The sequence below is a fragment of the Oxyura jamaicensis genome, chromosome 2 (assembly GCF_011077185.1).
Source record: "Oxyura jamaicensis isolate SHBP4307 breed ruddy duck chromosome 2, BPBGC_Ojam_1.0, whole genome shotgun sequence".
Lineage (NCBI taxonomy): Eukaryota > Metazoa > Chordata > Aves > Anseriformes > Anatidae > Oxyura > Oxyura jamaicensis.
Window position 1 is genome coordinate 25,907,915 of NC_048894.1, and position 16,071 is coordinate 25,923,985.

Genomic DNA, 16,071 nt, shown 5'->3' on the forward strand with positions numbered 1-16,071 from the left:
ATTTCTAGCTGTTTGTGTAGTTGGTACTTTTGAAGGGCTGAAAAAGTTCTGCTTAAAAGAAGTAGAACTGTTTTTCTGATTTTTTTTTAACATCACTTTTCAAGGACTGTTGTGTTGATGGAGGATAATTTATAATTTAATTTTCAGAACAAAAAGTTATTCTACCTCAGCACTCAGTTTGCATTTTTGACCAGGAAGACAAAGTGTAAGTTAATTAATTACCAGCAGGTTGCTTTTTTTTTTTTCTTTTTCCTTTTTTTTTTTTTTGGTAAGATTCCAATCAAAAGTGATCACAAAAATCAAATAATGAATATTAAATTTCAGTGAAAATGCAGCACTATTCATAGTTCCTGTACCATTATGCAGTACTCATCAATGTACACAGTATTATATGTTTAGTTACGTGTTTAAAAAGATGCTATACAGGGGAAGCAGACCTGTTTCAAGTTGGCATTTTACCAAACCTCTGTGGTTGTAGCGTTTGTGTAGCATCCACTGGCACTAACGGAAGCTTTTATCAGTGATGTTTATCACAGCCATCAAGCTCGTGTAGCATACCAAAGTTCTGAGAAACATTTCTTCCGTATTTTAGTTTGTGCTTTTGATGTGGTTTATTGCTGAACTTTCCTGAATTCTGATGCAAATAAGGACATGGAACAGGTGGATTTATCCAAACCCAGAGTAATAAAGACAATAAATGACAATAAAGATCATTTTTCTTTCTAAATGCAGTGAAGATGGAAGGGCTGTAAGGAGCCAGAATGTCATAGGAGATTTGGGCAGCAGAAGCTAGCTGGGCCCAGACAAGTTTGAAAAGAGAGAGGCTCATTTTTTGTTCTTCTTCCCCTGTCCTCTCTTCTTCCTTTCCTTCCGCTCAAAACCAGTGTTTTATAGAAGTGTAATGTATATTCTTACTAGTCTCCAGTGAGAGTAATATGTAAAAAGTAATCAGTCATTGAGCAACTGGATTTGCCTTTTTCTGGTGTTCTCCTTACCTCCTGGACACTTACTGTTTTTCATCATCGTTTCCTGAAAGTTTTTTAGTTTAGTTATCTGATAATTTTCTCACTCCGTACTTCAAAGTCCAGGCTGTTATGCAAATTAGCAGAACAGTTGACTTCATTTTCTAATACTTTGCATCCTGCATAATGATTTTCTCAATGTGGTGGTAAGATGCTGCCATTCTGACTGTGCCAGTGCAACAAGGCTATGGAAAGCAGAGGTGCCGTGATGGACAAGACACTGGCCATTGAATAATTTACCTGTACAACTATGCTTGAAAACATCTCCATCAACATGGGCTATTGAGGCATTTGAGCATGTCCAAACTGATATGCAGCTATGTGTAAACCTGTCTGGCTTAATGGCCTTAAAATGCAGATGTAGGGAATGAAATTCAGACTAAGGGACTCTGGAATCCTCCAGATTAAGTGCAGATAAGAGCCTGAGAAGAAGACATTAAATGTTCCTGCATAAGAGTGGACTCTTTTTCACTAACCCACACAGTTATCGCTGTTAGGAGCATGCCACTTTTGTTTTGCTGATTGTATTTAACAGTACACAGCTGCGTTTTGTTGGCTCTTGCAGAGTGAGTGCATGTATTTTTCTTGGTATTTGCCCTGAATTTCTTCAACACTAGAGGACTTGTTCACGATCACACTGCACAAGCCCACACAGTGTTTTCTGGAATTGTATTTAAAGAATAACTGTTCTTTCTTGTTCTTACTGTGGAGATTAATGAAAGTATTAAACAAGTAGGTTGGACATAATCTTTAAACATAATAGTTTGACCTAATTAGTTGAATTCAGTATTTGCAAAGAAAAATATGCTCAAATACTTTGAAAATGCTTAGCTTTTGGAATGGAAGTCAGAATAGAGGTGGGCATTCCTGGGTGAATCACCCTACTTTGACGTGTCTTGTTTTCCTGGCTGTAAAACAGAAAAAATGAGACTGATTTTCCTTAACTTCTTTTATAGAAAGAGCTAGAAGCTTTATTTTAGCTGTGATGGTTGAAGAAAGATAAGATCTGTAGGGAGAAGGGACATCTTATGTAAAAATTAGATGTTATATTTCACATATCTTAATTAAATCTATAGAAAAGAGATTTTTATATGCAAATTATTTATTATATATATATAGCATTATTATATGCAATGATTATGCAAAATAATTTATGTATATTATTTGTTTCTGTTGGGTGCTTTCTTTCCCATTGTACTCCAGGTATTTAACATATACTAGCTTTTCATCACATTCTACCTTTCGCAGTCATGGATGAATTTAATCTATTTTCTTTCAATATATTTTAAAAGTTGTATTGTTTTGAAGAAAATCAGCTTTTAAGACATCTTTGAAATTTAATTTGCCCAAAATTATTCAAAATATCTTTTGTTAAAATGAAGCCTTCACAGATATATATTGACTTAGGAAACAAAAATGCAAAATAATATCTGTCAAGAATTTGTCTGGCTTTATATAGGACACAGAATAAAGTATATTTGTTCTCCTGTTAGAAAACATCAATATTTTTACCTGTGGAGTCCAAATTTACTTGTCAAATCATTCACCTTGCCCATTGTTCAGTCTAACCCATAAAGGTGTTAGCATTTCTCATATGTTCTGCAGTCATAATTAGTTGTCCACCTTATACATTTGTCTGTTTGACAGGAAAGTGTCTTTTTTCTTCTGCCTCAGTGGGATCTGCTGTACCATGTACAGATTCAATGATCCAACAGGGTGCTCAGTATTCATTTTTTTTAACTTGATAACAGGGAGTGTAAAAATAACTGCTAAAACCATCTGTACCTGAGCAGATTGCCATTTATGCAACAATTTGGAGTTTATTTGTATGTCATAATAAGCTGTATAAATGCTGCTTACTGGTTTGTGGGATTTTTAGAGATGGGAATGGATTGTGAGCAGGTAGCCTAAGGCTTTGAGTCAGCCTTTTGATTTCATTATTAACTCTGCAAAGGGCAAAGTCTATCTCATCCATCCTTCCCCTGATTTTACCTCACTCCAAAACAATGAGGTTTTGGATGCGAGGTTCAATGACCTGAACTAAACAAAGGTCTGGACATTATATAAACACCATAACATTTTGAGATTGTTCTTTCGTAATTTTTTGTCATTGTCTTTCACTACCAACAGAAATTGAAAAATTAGAAAAATGAGTTATCAATGTCTCTGCAAGTTACAGATTGAGCGAGCTCAAAAACTGCATGTAACATCTTGCACCAGAGCATTCATAATACTTTTTAGTGCAAAGTCAGGACATCAATTTAAGTAACAGCTGACAACCATAGGGACTAGAAGCGCTCACATTCTCCTTTGGAGAAAGTAACCAAGGAATGACTGGTGGAAGGAGAAAATTCCTGAACCATTCCTCAGGTGGGACCAGTTGCATGAGTGCCTCCTTTATTCCTCCCATAACAAATTCAGTAATGCTCCAGCATCAGGGACTATGTTTATCCACTAGATCTGTTGAGGCTGATTTGCAAACCAAACTGTCTGACAGTATGCTTGTCCCGCGCTGCCACAAGAAGTGGGTTCAAGAGGTGCCCTGAAATGGAACTTCAAAAGCAGCTAGGCCTTTCTCAAGGATGCTTGTACCAATCAGCTCTGCGATAATTCCTGCTATTTCTAAAATTATTCCTCTTCTCCAAAAGAACTTCTCTTTTGAACTGTTTGTACCTTCTTTTATTTATTTTTTTAATAATAGCCTGGCCTTTGAGAATGTAACCGTTGCTTCATAAGAGGTGATAATTTGTGATTCAGTGCAAGTCCCTCATGCGCACCACTAGCTCTACATAAGCTGTTCCCAAAGGCTTCCTTTAGTCTTGTAAGAGTAGTAACCACCATGTAAAACATGCTTTTCCGTAACTATTCCTGGTATTCATAAATAATGAACTACGGTTTCGTCTTCCCTGCAGTGTTAGCTCAAGCTAAATTCAGGTTTTGCCCGTGCCCTTGCTCCTCACCCGACAACACACGAGCCACTGGTTCAGATTAAGCAGCACTTTGGATGTAGGGGCTTGGGGCCTGCCCACGGTTTGTCAGCATCGTGTGCCTTAAGCAGTAAAGCAGCAGGGACTGGGGTGCAGGCCGCTGTCAGACACATGCGTACATACGATCATTCCCGTTGGGAGTGTGGTTACCCTTTGGAAGCTGTGCTTCAGTTTCTGCTTCAGAGTATTCCTGGAACAGGCAAATATTAATCCTCTGGGGGGAAACTAAACTCAAAGATATTTCGGGGGGAGCAGACTGATGTAGGTTAATCCAAAAGAAATCCCCTGGAAAGCGTGCAGCTGGGTGCCAGGTCCTCAGCGCCCACCATTTCCCTGCACAGATCCCCTGTTATTGTGGCACGGTGCTTGGCAATGTAAATACAACCTTTAGCACAATGCCGGGGCTGTTAATCTACTTGCAGTCATTTTGTGTGCCTGTATGCTGTTTCCTGTTTTTTTACTGTTTCCCAGTGTAACTGCTCTCACTTGAAATTAGCTAGCTTGAGCGGAGTAATTCAAGTTAATGGTGGGGAAGGATAGCATCAATTTACCTTTTTTCTTGCGTGGAGCAAACATGTGGAGTCATCCCCTCAAGGTTTTCCGACTCCCTTAGTTGTTAAATCACTTATTCCTGTATTTGTTCTTTTGTAATATGCCTGCTTTAATCAGTATCGAGGGACTTTCAGACAGCACTGGGACATATTTCACATTCACATCAGAGGAGAGCAAAGCCCAGCAGGATAACATCTTTTTTTTTTTTTTTTTTTTTTTTTTTTTTTTAAGCAGAAGACATTTGGTTTTGCTAAACAGATTGGATGTTCTGATTTGAAATTATGAGTGGTTAGATGGCATCCTATCTTTAATTAGATTGCACAGTCTGAGTCATTTTGCAAGCTAGACATTTTAATTTACAATCTACTGCACTGCAGCACTCTTCAAGGCCTTCTGCTATGTAATAAGGTATTCAACTTGCAGCACAGGCTTTAAAAATACTGGAGTACTCTGTGACTTCACTTGTTTATTTTATATTTCAATTTTAGTTGCAAATCAAACATGCAGTTACAGAAGCTGAAATTCAGAAGCTGAAGACGAAGGTAAGAATCAATATGCAGTTAATACACGCTGATTTTTTTTCCTCATGCAAAATCAGATCTGAAGACATGTATCTTTATGTGGGTGGAGAAATCAACGTCCTTATTAAAGGCAGATTAAGAAACACAGTGGCTCAGCTAAATCTTGTCTTGCTGTATATTCTCTATTCAAAGTTTCAAGTAAAATCTTAAGTGCTGCTATTAAGAGAAACTGCCAACTTGTGTAGCTTCAATTAAACATACATTTTAAGGAATATCATAATGACTAAGTAGCAGATTTCTAGCTTTACAATTCTAGTGCATTTTCTCAGGTTTTTAAATTTATTTGGATTGAATATTTAAACCTAAATTAGTAGATTTTTTATTTACTGGTGATGTTAAAATATCCTGTTTATGTTAGTTTCCTTTTTTTTGGCATTTAAAAAAATATTTAAATGTTTTAAATTTAAATTATTTTTATATACAGAAGAAAAAGCTGTTTCTTACTGTTGCAGTTCTCTTTAATAGATGTTCTAGATGTTCTTACCAGCTTAACAGAAAACATCTCTCAATTGGTTGCTAGTTATTAGATTGAATTTGCAATAGCAATAAAAAGAAATTGTATTTTTGTATTAGGATAAGCTTTATGGGAAGTCAACTGATAATTCTGTTGTTGAGTAAAATTAGGTTTTATAATAACATCCTTCTTTTTCAGTTTGAGTACATTATAGAGGAAATAAAAGGAAGACAAAGAGAAAATTGTACTTCAGAAAAATGTTTTAGATGATTATTTCTTTCTAGCAACCATTTGCACTCACCATGCATTTTGCATAGCGTTTATCAAATTTGCATTAAGTATTGTTAAAATCAAATTCTGAATGCAACTATTTTCTGTAATAACAATTTCTGTTGTACTATTTCAGTTCAAAAAGTCAAAATTTTTTTCTCCCATCTACTTTCCCATTCCAATCTAGCAATTGGAGTTGCTTGGTCAGTCCCTTGGGATTGTGCCAAGCCCCACTGACTTCATGGCGTGGGTGTAAGCATTCATCTGTGCAAATCCATTTGCAAGATTAGGGTTAATACATCTTTTTGTGTTGGACTTCTTTCTTTACATGGTGTTTTGAATAGAGCCAAAGAAAATGTGGCTAGTTTATGTGTGTCTTACCACTAAAGTGCAAACAACCTGTTCTAGTTTTGTGTGCATCGTTCGTGGTGCTAGCAGAACTGCCTAGAGCAAATGAAGCAGTTTTGATAACAGGGATATGTAAGACAGGGTTTCCTTCCATAAATTCTGGGAGCAAAAATACCCTACCCTGAACCCTAACCTTATTGGTGCAAAACTCTGAAACTTGCAGCTATCTTCTGGAAATTAAGAAACCTAACTATAACAAAAAAAAGATAACAAAAAAGCATTACACGGGCACTAAGGATTATTATAAATTCAGCAGTAAAATTCAGGCTTCTTTGAGGTCACTTGGAAAAAGACACTTGACTTCACTGTTGCCAAATAGTGGACACAGCAGTGGAACTGCACTGATCAGAAAGTTAAACAATGCTGATATGTCTGGCAGAATTAGCACCTTTAAGGGCAGGAATCTACAACAACAAGGATATGTTTTCTTTTAATATTAGGTCCTTACAACGTGGTAAGCAAGTTTAAAGAAAACAAGAGTAATATAACAGGTTCTCTTTGTCCTCATAATAATACTTGTGTAGTTTCAGCGTTAGATGCAAAACTCAACACCTGCTTAAACTGAAAATAATCCTAGGTTATGACCTGATGTTAGATTTTCTATTCTACTTCCAGCCTCTTTTGTTTGGCTTTCTAGACTAAGCAAGGTTATGATATGAAAAAAGGCATTGTAAGATTTCAATAGAATTTCTAATTTGGGGGAAAAAGCAGATAGTTAGATTAGACACAATTGGCTTTTTTTCTATTGTTTTCCAAATTGTTCTTAAATACAGAATCTGGAATTCCTCTTCAGATACGATGTTTCTCATCTTATGAACAAGTATGAAAGCTTTCTGACACCTGAGCAAGATACATAGAGCAAAATTCATTAGCAATGCTGGCTGATTAACCCTTCAGTTTACATAAATACTCCACTATTGACATTTTAAAATGTGTTAGTATATCTCAGATAATCAATGAGGCTGCACTGTAACACAGAGCAAAGGTTCTACTTCATTTTATGAGGAAGAGTAACGTATTTATCAGTGTATGTATTGGTCTTGAAATGCTCTTTTCTCTGCGGGCATATTACTTTTATAGTTAATCAGTGATTTTCATTATTCCTGTTGTTTGAACTCATCCTAATCTGTTAGGCTGCACTTGGCACCCTTTTACTGACTGGCATCTGTACTGTTTTGTTCAGCTGCAGGCAGCCGAGAATGAGAAGGTGAGGTGGGAGCTGGAGAAGACCCAACTGCAGCAGAACATCGAGGAGAATAAGGAAAGGATGATGAAATTAGAGAGTTACTGGATTGAGGCACAGACCCTGTGTCATACAGTGAATGAGCACCTCAAGGAGACACAAAGCCAGTATCAGGCTCTGGAGAAGAAATATAACAAGGCAAAGAAATTAATCAAGGATTTTCAGCAAAAGTAAGCAGCTACGCCAGGCTCAGCAAATGAATTAGTGGCCAGATAGGAAACATGTACATTATATATTTTGATATATGAAACCAACCCACTATTAAATTCCTGTAAGGTAAACAACATTTTTCACTTTTTTTGTCATGAAAACCACAGTTCTTCGTTGAAAAAAAAAAATGTTAGTATTATTCAAGTATTAGTTTAGTATTGCTGAAAAAATATAACTATAACTAAATAAAGATTTATTCTGTTTTATTCCACATTGGAATGTTTCAGGATTAGTAGATAACTAAATGTGGTTGCAAATAACCAAGAGTAATCATAATAGAGCATTTGATTAGAATGTTTGCTGCAATTTATAGTGACATACCAGCTAGATTCACTCCTGCTTTGTATTAATGTAACATGCAAAAGCAATTTGTTTTGTTACATTTTCCATCTTATTTTTCTTCCTCTTGTAGATGCCAGGATTATTTGAGCTGTTGAGCTAAATGATGGTTACCTGCCCCCTTCTGTTTCATATGGTCCCTTTCCCTGATGGCTAGCAAGAATAATAACATCTTACATTTCTATAATGGTTTCCATTCCCCAAACGTTCTTTTGTGCAGCATTTTTTAATTAATGCTGAAATGTGGTCATTTAAAAAGAAAACTCAAAAATGTACAGCAATGCCAAGTGAAAACTGGAAGTGTAGAAGTAAATATCCTGTCATTAAAAAAAAAAAAAAAAAAAAAAAAAAGATATTCAAAATGTCATTGCCCATATTGGAGTTTCATGACTGTTACAGAACTAACTCGTATCTTGTGTGCTTTTTATCGTAAGTACCTTAGATTTTCAAAGTAAAAGGAAGTAGGAAAAATAGATAGATGGAGCTTGTATAGCTTTTCTGTTGCTATTCCACCTTATATTAGTAAAAGATGTAGTCCATTGTTTTTAACTATTTTAGACTCATAAAAACACCTAACAGATTTCCTTAAAACTTACAGAAAATTAAATTTGTACCTGAAAACCTGTGGCTGTCCTTTTTCTGAAAAAGTACAGGCATACTCTCATAAAACAGAGATTCTATCCCATTTCCCACAGCAGAATGGAGACTTTTACTTTTTAAATTTTTGTATTTTCACATAGCATATTGGTATAGAATGATAAATAATTGATTACATTTTGTCCTAATTGCAGTTTCATACTTATTTTTTAGGTTAATAGCAAAATATTTGTTAAGGACAGAATTTTCTGATGCGTAGTCTAACATACAGTACACCAGAACACCTTACTTTCTGTTTGAATCTGATTGCTTTTTGATGACAGCAAACACAACTTTTTCTTTTTTTTCCCTAAGAGAACTTGACTTCATCAAACGCCAGGAAGCTGAACGAAAGAAAATAGAAGATTTGGAGAAAGCACATCTTACAGAGGTTCAAGGCTTACAAGCTCGTGTGAGTATTATTTACTCATTGGTTTGGTGAATGAGACAACTCTGTTTGATAATACAGAAAAAAAAAAAAATGTGTATGTGCTATAGGTAAAAATGTGTTCTATTTCTTTCAGATACGAGACTTGGAAGCAGAAGTTTTCAGGCTACTGAAGCAAAACGGGAGCCAGGTTAACAATAACAATAACATATTTGAAAGGCAGACATCTTTTGGAGAAGTTTCTAGAGGAGATCCAGTGGAAAATCTAGATACTAAGCAAGTGTCCTGTCTGGATGGCTTAAGTCAAGGTTTGTTTAAACCAACCCATAACTCTTGTAATGTGTACATAAATAGTATGGCTATTTATGTAATAATATTTTATAATATTTATAATAATGATTATAATTTATATTTGTTATAATATCTATGAATATTTATAATAATAAATATTTATGTAGTAATGTGTACATAAAAATAGTATGGCTATCATTTAGGATTTAAAGGAAACACTAACACAGGAATACTGTTGTTTTTCCAGAGTTCACCAAATAATGACAATACTATACAATGAATATTCATTAAGAAATTGAAGTGATTAGCATGTGCTAATAAAGACCATTGTTGATTTCATAAAACTTAAATGAATTTTCAGTGAGATGCCATCAACATGTAGGTTTGATTCCACGCTTTCTTTTGTGTTAATAAAATAGGAAAAAATTGTTCTTTCTTGCATTCCTAAACTCATCCTTAATTACCCAATCACCAAAGATCAAACAAGAGCGAAGTTACCAGAATTAAAAATATTAAAAAATTAGCATTTTGAATGGATCTCTGCAAGGTTCTGATCCCACCTTGGTACTAACATCAAAAGCAGCTGTGTAGGTAGAGCTCACCATTTCTCAGGATGGAGCCCTTTCGGAACAAAATGCAAATTCTTTACTGGTTCGTTCATTAAAATAATAGTAGTCTATAGCACAGCCTGATTAACAGCATAAGAATTGTTAGACTTTGTTCTACATTATCGAAGAGCCAAAACAATTTATGGTAATGGTAAGATGTGGATAGGTGCTATGATTTTATGATTCTATTGGCAGGGTAACTGTAACTTTTACTTGTTTTGCACAGAAAAGATAGTTGTTATTTTTTCCAGACTATGCCAGTGAAAATACACACATAGCTTACAAAGCTTTAGTTAGAGTTTTAAGTTCTGTAACTGCAAGTGTTTCCTTACTGTTGAGGTATATGCAGAATTGAAGCCAATGTTAGATTCACAGCATTGGAATGAAATCGTTTGGTGCAGGAGCAATACTTACTGTGTAGTTAGTGACCATCTGTGAAATCACGTGCTGGGATTGTGACAAGGGACCACCAGAGTTCATTCCTAGAAATATTTTCATTTTCAACAATCTATAATATAATTTATTTTTCTGGTGAAGAAAAATACATTGCACTACCAATTAAATTGATTTCTAGCAATCACGGGGGTGTTTTATTAAAATTTCTGTTCTAGCAGTTAGTTCATGTGTGGAGTAACAAATTGAGTATTGCTCTGCAGACAAAGCAATATGAATTATATTTTAACATATGCACATAAAAAAGGACTTGTCCGTCTGAAATAGTATTTGTGTGATACACAGACCTTGTAGAATTGGTTTCCACATATCTCCACATAGCTCTTTCTTTCTAGCAAGTGTTTATTGTCCTGAAGTCTCTGAAGTTCAGGAAAGCACTCAGGGTGACAAGTCTGTATTTCTGTATAGAGACACAGTAAGCATTACAAGTAGATCACATCAGGGAAGGAAAGTGTGTTTTGTTTACCTGCCTCCCAGAAATCATGTTTACATTTTTAGCAGTGTCAGCACACATCCACGGCTCAGGAGCTGAAATGCATTCTCAGACATCCTCTTCAATATGTACCTTGTGTGGTTCAGTGGAATGTTCTGTTTCACTAAGATGGCAAAATTAAATTTTGATAAGACTTTTTATTTGTTGTATACAATTTGAAGGGAATTTCTACGTGTAAAAAAAATCAAAAAGCATCTTTATAAAGTATTAAAACTCTATGTCAGTACTTCTTAATCATATTTTTCAACTGATATATTTGCATGAAAATGTTTGATTTCTAAGAGCTGCCATTTTTCACTGGGAAAATACTGACCAGTGTTAGTGCTTCTGAGAGTTAGAACGGGCAATCTGTGAATTTAAAACTGACCAAATTTAACCACCTGAATACAAAAACAAATTCTTTGATAGAAAAAAACAGATAGTCATCAATGATATTTTGAAAGTAGAAAAGCCATAGTTAGATCTTAGATTCCAGGCTGAATTCATGTTTTTAGTAATAGAAAAAGGACTTCTTTAGAATAAAGAGATCTCTAAACATGCTGTGGCACTCTGACTTCCTTATACTTTTGCCGGTAAATTCTGTATCAGTGTCTGAAGTCTGTATCGGTCTGTAATGCAGTGATACTTACTATTTACAGACAGAGCCTATATCTTCGTATTGTTCCTGTGTAAGCCTTTTAAGAAAAGGACTTACCATTGTCTGGCAATATGTGTAATAACTAATCACCCCATGCATTCTTGCAGAGGAGCTATCGAGGGCAAGAGATGAAGCCCATGATGTCTCTGGAGGTTGATCAGGATTCCCTGAGTGCACAGTGTGTTTTGCTCCTTTGTGACATTGCACTGCCGTCTCTTTTCTATTTTTTATCCAGAGAATATAATGCACACTTCTTGTTCAGCCTCAGCTTTAGGTTTGTAGGATGAGACCGTATGTACTCAGCCACATCCTGTTATTTTTACTCTGAAGTTTGCAGCTAGGCATTCCCTAAAAATCAGCTCATGTAAAAGCACGTATTTCTGGTATCCCGATAATTAAAATGATACGAGCAAGTATCATTTTTTGCTTCAGGGTGAACTGAGGTGTCTATTATATTCTTGTGTTGTAATACATTTGGGTCTAGCCAACAGATGCTCTGGCCTGCCATGCCTGCAGGAGCATGGCCGTCCCTGCCCATAGGTGGTCTGGCGGTGGGGACATCGCGTCAGACTGCCTGGCTCCTCGGGCTGTAACATAACCCGAGAGTGAGGGGCTTCCAGTAACATCAGGGGAAGCCACAGAGAGAAATCAAAACTGTTACAGCCCAGAGTCCTTTGTTTTGCATTGGAATACCAGAAGCCTGCAGGTTGCGTTTCTTTTACAAATATTTGATTTATTCTGAGAGTACAGAAAAGCTGATGAAGTCTTCAGTTCTAGTGGTCAGGACCTGTGTCCACGGCAGAGAATCAAGCTATTCACAGATCATCTGGAAGGAGCCAAGGATTTGAAACCTGGACAGTTCGGTGTTGACACCAGCTTGGACAGTCTTTGCTAATCTCTGTGCAAATGCCCCTTCGAGCCACTCTGATGTCCTGGGATGCTCAGGGATGCATCAGTTCTCGGAAGATTGTTTTGAAATCTATCAGCATGTATAATGGAAACACAGTGGGAGGACAGGAGGCCTGCTTTCCACTCCACAGTGGTCCTGAAATAATGCAGAGGGAAGCCTTTGCGGTGAAGTGGTTCAAGGCCTGTTGAAACAAAGTCCAATTAGAGTGTCTCTATGAACAATGTCGAACCTGTTAAAACATTCCTGTGAGATACTTACCGTGCTCCCTAGTGTGCTAGAAGATTCCTAGGAAAATGCCCTTCCTGATGCTTTTGAGCAATTTCTTTGCAGCAGGCTGAACCAAGGTTAAGTTGAGAGCTGGCCCTGAGAGCTAGCAGCCCAGCTCTGGGATGGAGGGAGCAGCAACCTCCAGGCCCAGGGGGTGCTTAACCCCCTTCACTTAACCAAGGCCAGCATGACCACTTAGTTAAATAAGTGCAGTACCACGTTGATGGTTTGCATAATTTGAGCAATGAACAGAATGAATGGATGGGAGTGTGTGCACCTGAAAGAATGAGTTTTGAATGAGTCTTACTCTCCAGCTATGTAATGGACTTTACTAAGTCACTCTGTGGCTCTGATTTCAAGAGACAGTTTGAGCTAAACTGACAGCTCATCAGTGTTGAAACAGGAGACCCCACACCATCACTTTGTCTGACCACATGGTTCTGCCTCATCCACTGTCCTGCCTTAGCACTATGACACTTGGTGCACTCATTCAGTTCACCAGAACAACAGAAAACTGACTTAAGATGGGAAGAAGTTGGAGTGTCGGACTAAAATTGGACAATTACTTCTGGTTCACTCTTTCAATCAGCTTGCAGAGGAGCTGAGGTCCAAATCCTCTGAGGGGGTGGAAGGATGTCACTGAGAGCTAGGGGCTGTGGATACAGATGGAAAACAAGTACCCTCCATTTTGGTGGTGGTGGTAAGTCACCAAGCTCTTTCCACCCGTGGCTGAATCATATTCTCTGAGAATGAGGGTCACAATGCCATGGAAGGCACTGGGAAATTTTCTGCTTTACTAAAGTTGATGGATTCAGCAAGGCTAAGATGTCTCTGTTTAAAGCTAAATGTCTTTGTTTAAAGCAAAGATGTCAGGAGGATCATCTGCTAATTAATTAGTGTGTTAGGAATGAAGTACTTAGACAAGTAAATTAGTGTAATGGATTCTGATTTGATTTGTACTTTGAGGATTGCCAAACAAAAAAGAAGGTTGAAACCATAAATAATCTATTTCTTGTCTGGCATAAAATGTGAAAAAAATGTGAAAAAAATGTGTTTCACCTTATTGCAGCCTTATAAAATGTTAAATTTGCTGAAATTCTCATATTTCATTTGAATAGATGATTGATAGCTAAGCAAACAGCAGTTATGTCAGCTCGATTCGTAGAGGCAAGTCATAGATGAAGTGTTTAGTATACTTCCCTCACAAGGCATTCTTGAATGGGGCGACTTTGAAACTAGGCAGATGAGTTGGCTTCTTAGTTCCATTTTTTTATATGAAATATTTCTCCAATTTCCATGCATCACATAATGCTGTTTGAGCAGCAGATGAAAGGGGAAATATGTAATACTACTTGGTCTTCAAAACTGATGAAACAGCATTTCTTGTGTTTTCCAGCATAAAGTTAGATGTATGAAGACAACAGGGAATAAGTGTGAGCGTGACAGTGCCCAACTCTTTTATGTTAATATATAAAAATAATGCAGCTTTGGATTTCCTTTGCATTTTAATCTTTTAAAGTACATGTGGTAGAGTACAACATCTCCTGCACAAACCCCAGCTGTTCAGAAAGTACAGCAACTCTGTAGGGTTAAGAAATGGGATTGTAGAGTACATCTCCCAGCTTTCACACAGGTCTTCTGATGACTGTCTTGTTAATTTTTGTTGGGATAATTACTGCTTGTTGTAAATCTCCCACAGGGTTTTGAACTATTAGATCAGTATAATAACAGACCTAACAGTCCATGTCCTGCTCAACACAGTATAGTTGTTTGTTTAGTTGATCAGGTAGAAACTGAGTCCCTTCTGTCATGTACACATACAGCACATGGCCTTCCCATTCCTGTCTTGAATAACTGTAATTCAGGGTGCCTTTCGTGGGTCTCCTGGATGGATTAATTTCATTTCATTTTGACTGTCATGATAAACTTTATTGAACATCTCTGGCAGCTGCCTGCAGTGAAAATTTATTTCAGCTCTCTTGAGGTCTTTCTGCAAAGCTGTAACACTACCTCGCTAATGATTTTGCCAAAATATGTTGCTGTTGGAAGGCTGGAAACAGACAACTACAGTACATGGTGATAATCACAATAATAATCGTGGCCTCTAGACTCCCACTAAGGAAAGGAGCCTGTCCGAGTAGCTTCTCATGTGATCTTAGAGCAAGTGAGGCAAGGCTGTGTTTGTGTCAGGTGGCTCGTATTAATTGGTTTGTATTAGGGACCATGAGGCATGGTGCCGACAGCAGTGTTTTACTTAAGTTTAGCTAAGTTTGCTTACGTTTGTGGAGTTTGAAGGTATTCTGAATAAAGCAAAGAAGGATCTGCAAGAGGAGGTGAGGGTTCTGAGGACAGAGCAGTAAGGGAGGAGATAACAAATGAGATTGCCAGTACTATAAAAAGTGATTTTGCATGCAGAAGGATTGGAGCAAACAATTGGGCACCTTATTTGCATTGTAAATTATAACTTTGCACAATGGATTACCTCAGCATCCAGAAGAGGATGAGATTTCTCTCTGCTTTCCCCTCCTGTGAAGGATATTGTGATAGAGCAAGCGAACTGTTTCACTGTCCAAAGGAATGAGTTTAGCACTTGTTTCATAATCCTGAGAAAGGCTGCCTGTAAATCAATCCAATTCTGAATGGTTATGTGATTATTTGGATACTAGCTGTATCACTCTTAGCATGCTACAGACTACAGGCATTGCTCATCTATAATTTGCACATATTGGACAAGGCTGTTTGGGGGGCACTTGGTACAGGAGAGAGCAAGTCATGTTCTCCAAATCTGTCAGCCATTCTGGTTATGATAAAATGCAGAGCAGCCTGAGGACTGCTCTGGATATTTCTTTTGTAATCCAACAATCAGCCTGTAGAACTGGTGAAGGGAGACGCTTAGTGAGGCAGCTGTGGAAGAGAGTGGCAGTCCAGTATGTCCTCTTCGGGTGGCTTGAAAAGGCAGGATTGGGAATAAATGACTAGGCCCACTAGGTCTCAAGTGATATATTCATCCAGATGCTGGAAAACGTCTGTTGAGTCCTCTCACTAGAGATGAGGATTCCTTTGCTTAAAGCCGTGACTGGGGAGCACTCTGTAGACCAAGCGCACATAAGTAGGTCTGGGGGAGTACAGAGGACCTGCTTTCTGGGCTAGAGCAGCTGTGCTTAACAACTACATTGTTTTGGTGTGGTCCCATGTAACAATGGGAATAATCTATTGAATTTTAAAATCTGCAGTTGATTCTTTATGATGCAGCTACTAGATCTGAATCTGTTAATAATTCAGGTTTAGGTTTTTGCATATCGGTTAACAATTCCAAAAATAC

At 37.2% G+C, this 16,071-nt stretch overlaps 1 protein-coding gene across 4 annotated transcripts in view; it reads left to right on the top strand.

The window, feature by feature from the left end:
- Window positions 1–16,071, top strand: part of PPP1R9A (protein phosphatase 1 regulatory subunit 9A) — a 143,910-nt gene that overhangs the window by 109,142 nt on the left and 18,697 nt on the right. For all 4 annotated transcript variants that reach the window (XM_035319493.1, XM_035319494.1, XM_035319495.1 and 1 more), the window contains exons 7-10: window positions 5,050–5,103; window positions 7,458–7,687; window positions 9,018–9,114; window positions 9,227–9,398. In XM_035319493.1, the coding sequence (XP_035175384.1) occupies window positions 5,050–5,103; window positions 7,458–7,687; window positions 9,018–9,114; window positions 9,227–9,398 (553 nt within the window). The remainder of the gene's footprint in view (window positions 1–5,049; window positions 5,104–7,457; window positions 7,688–9,017; window positions 9,115–9,226; window positions 9,399–16,071) is intronic.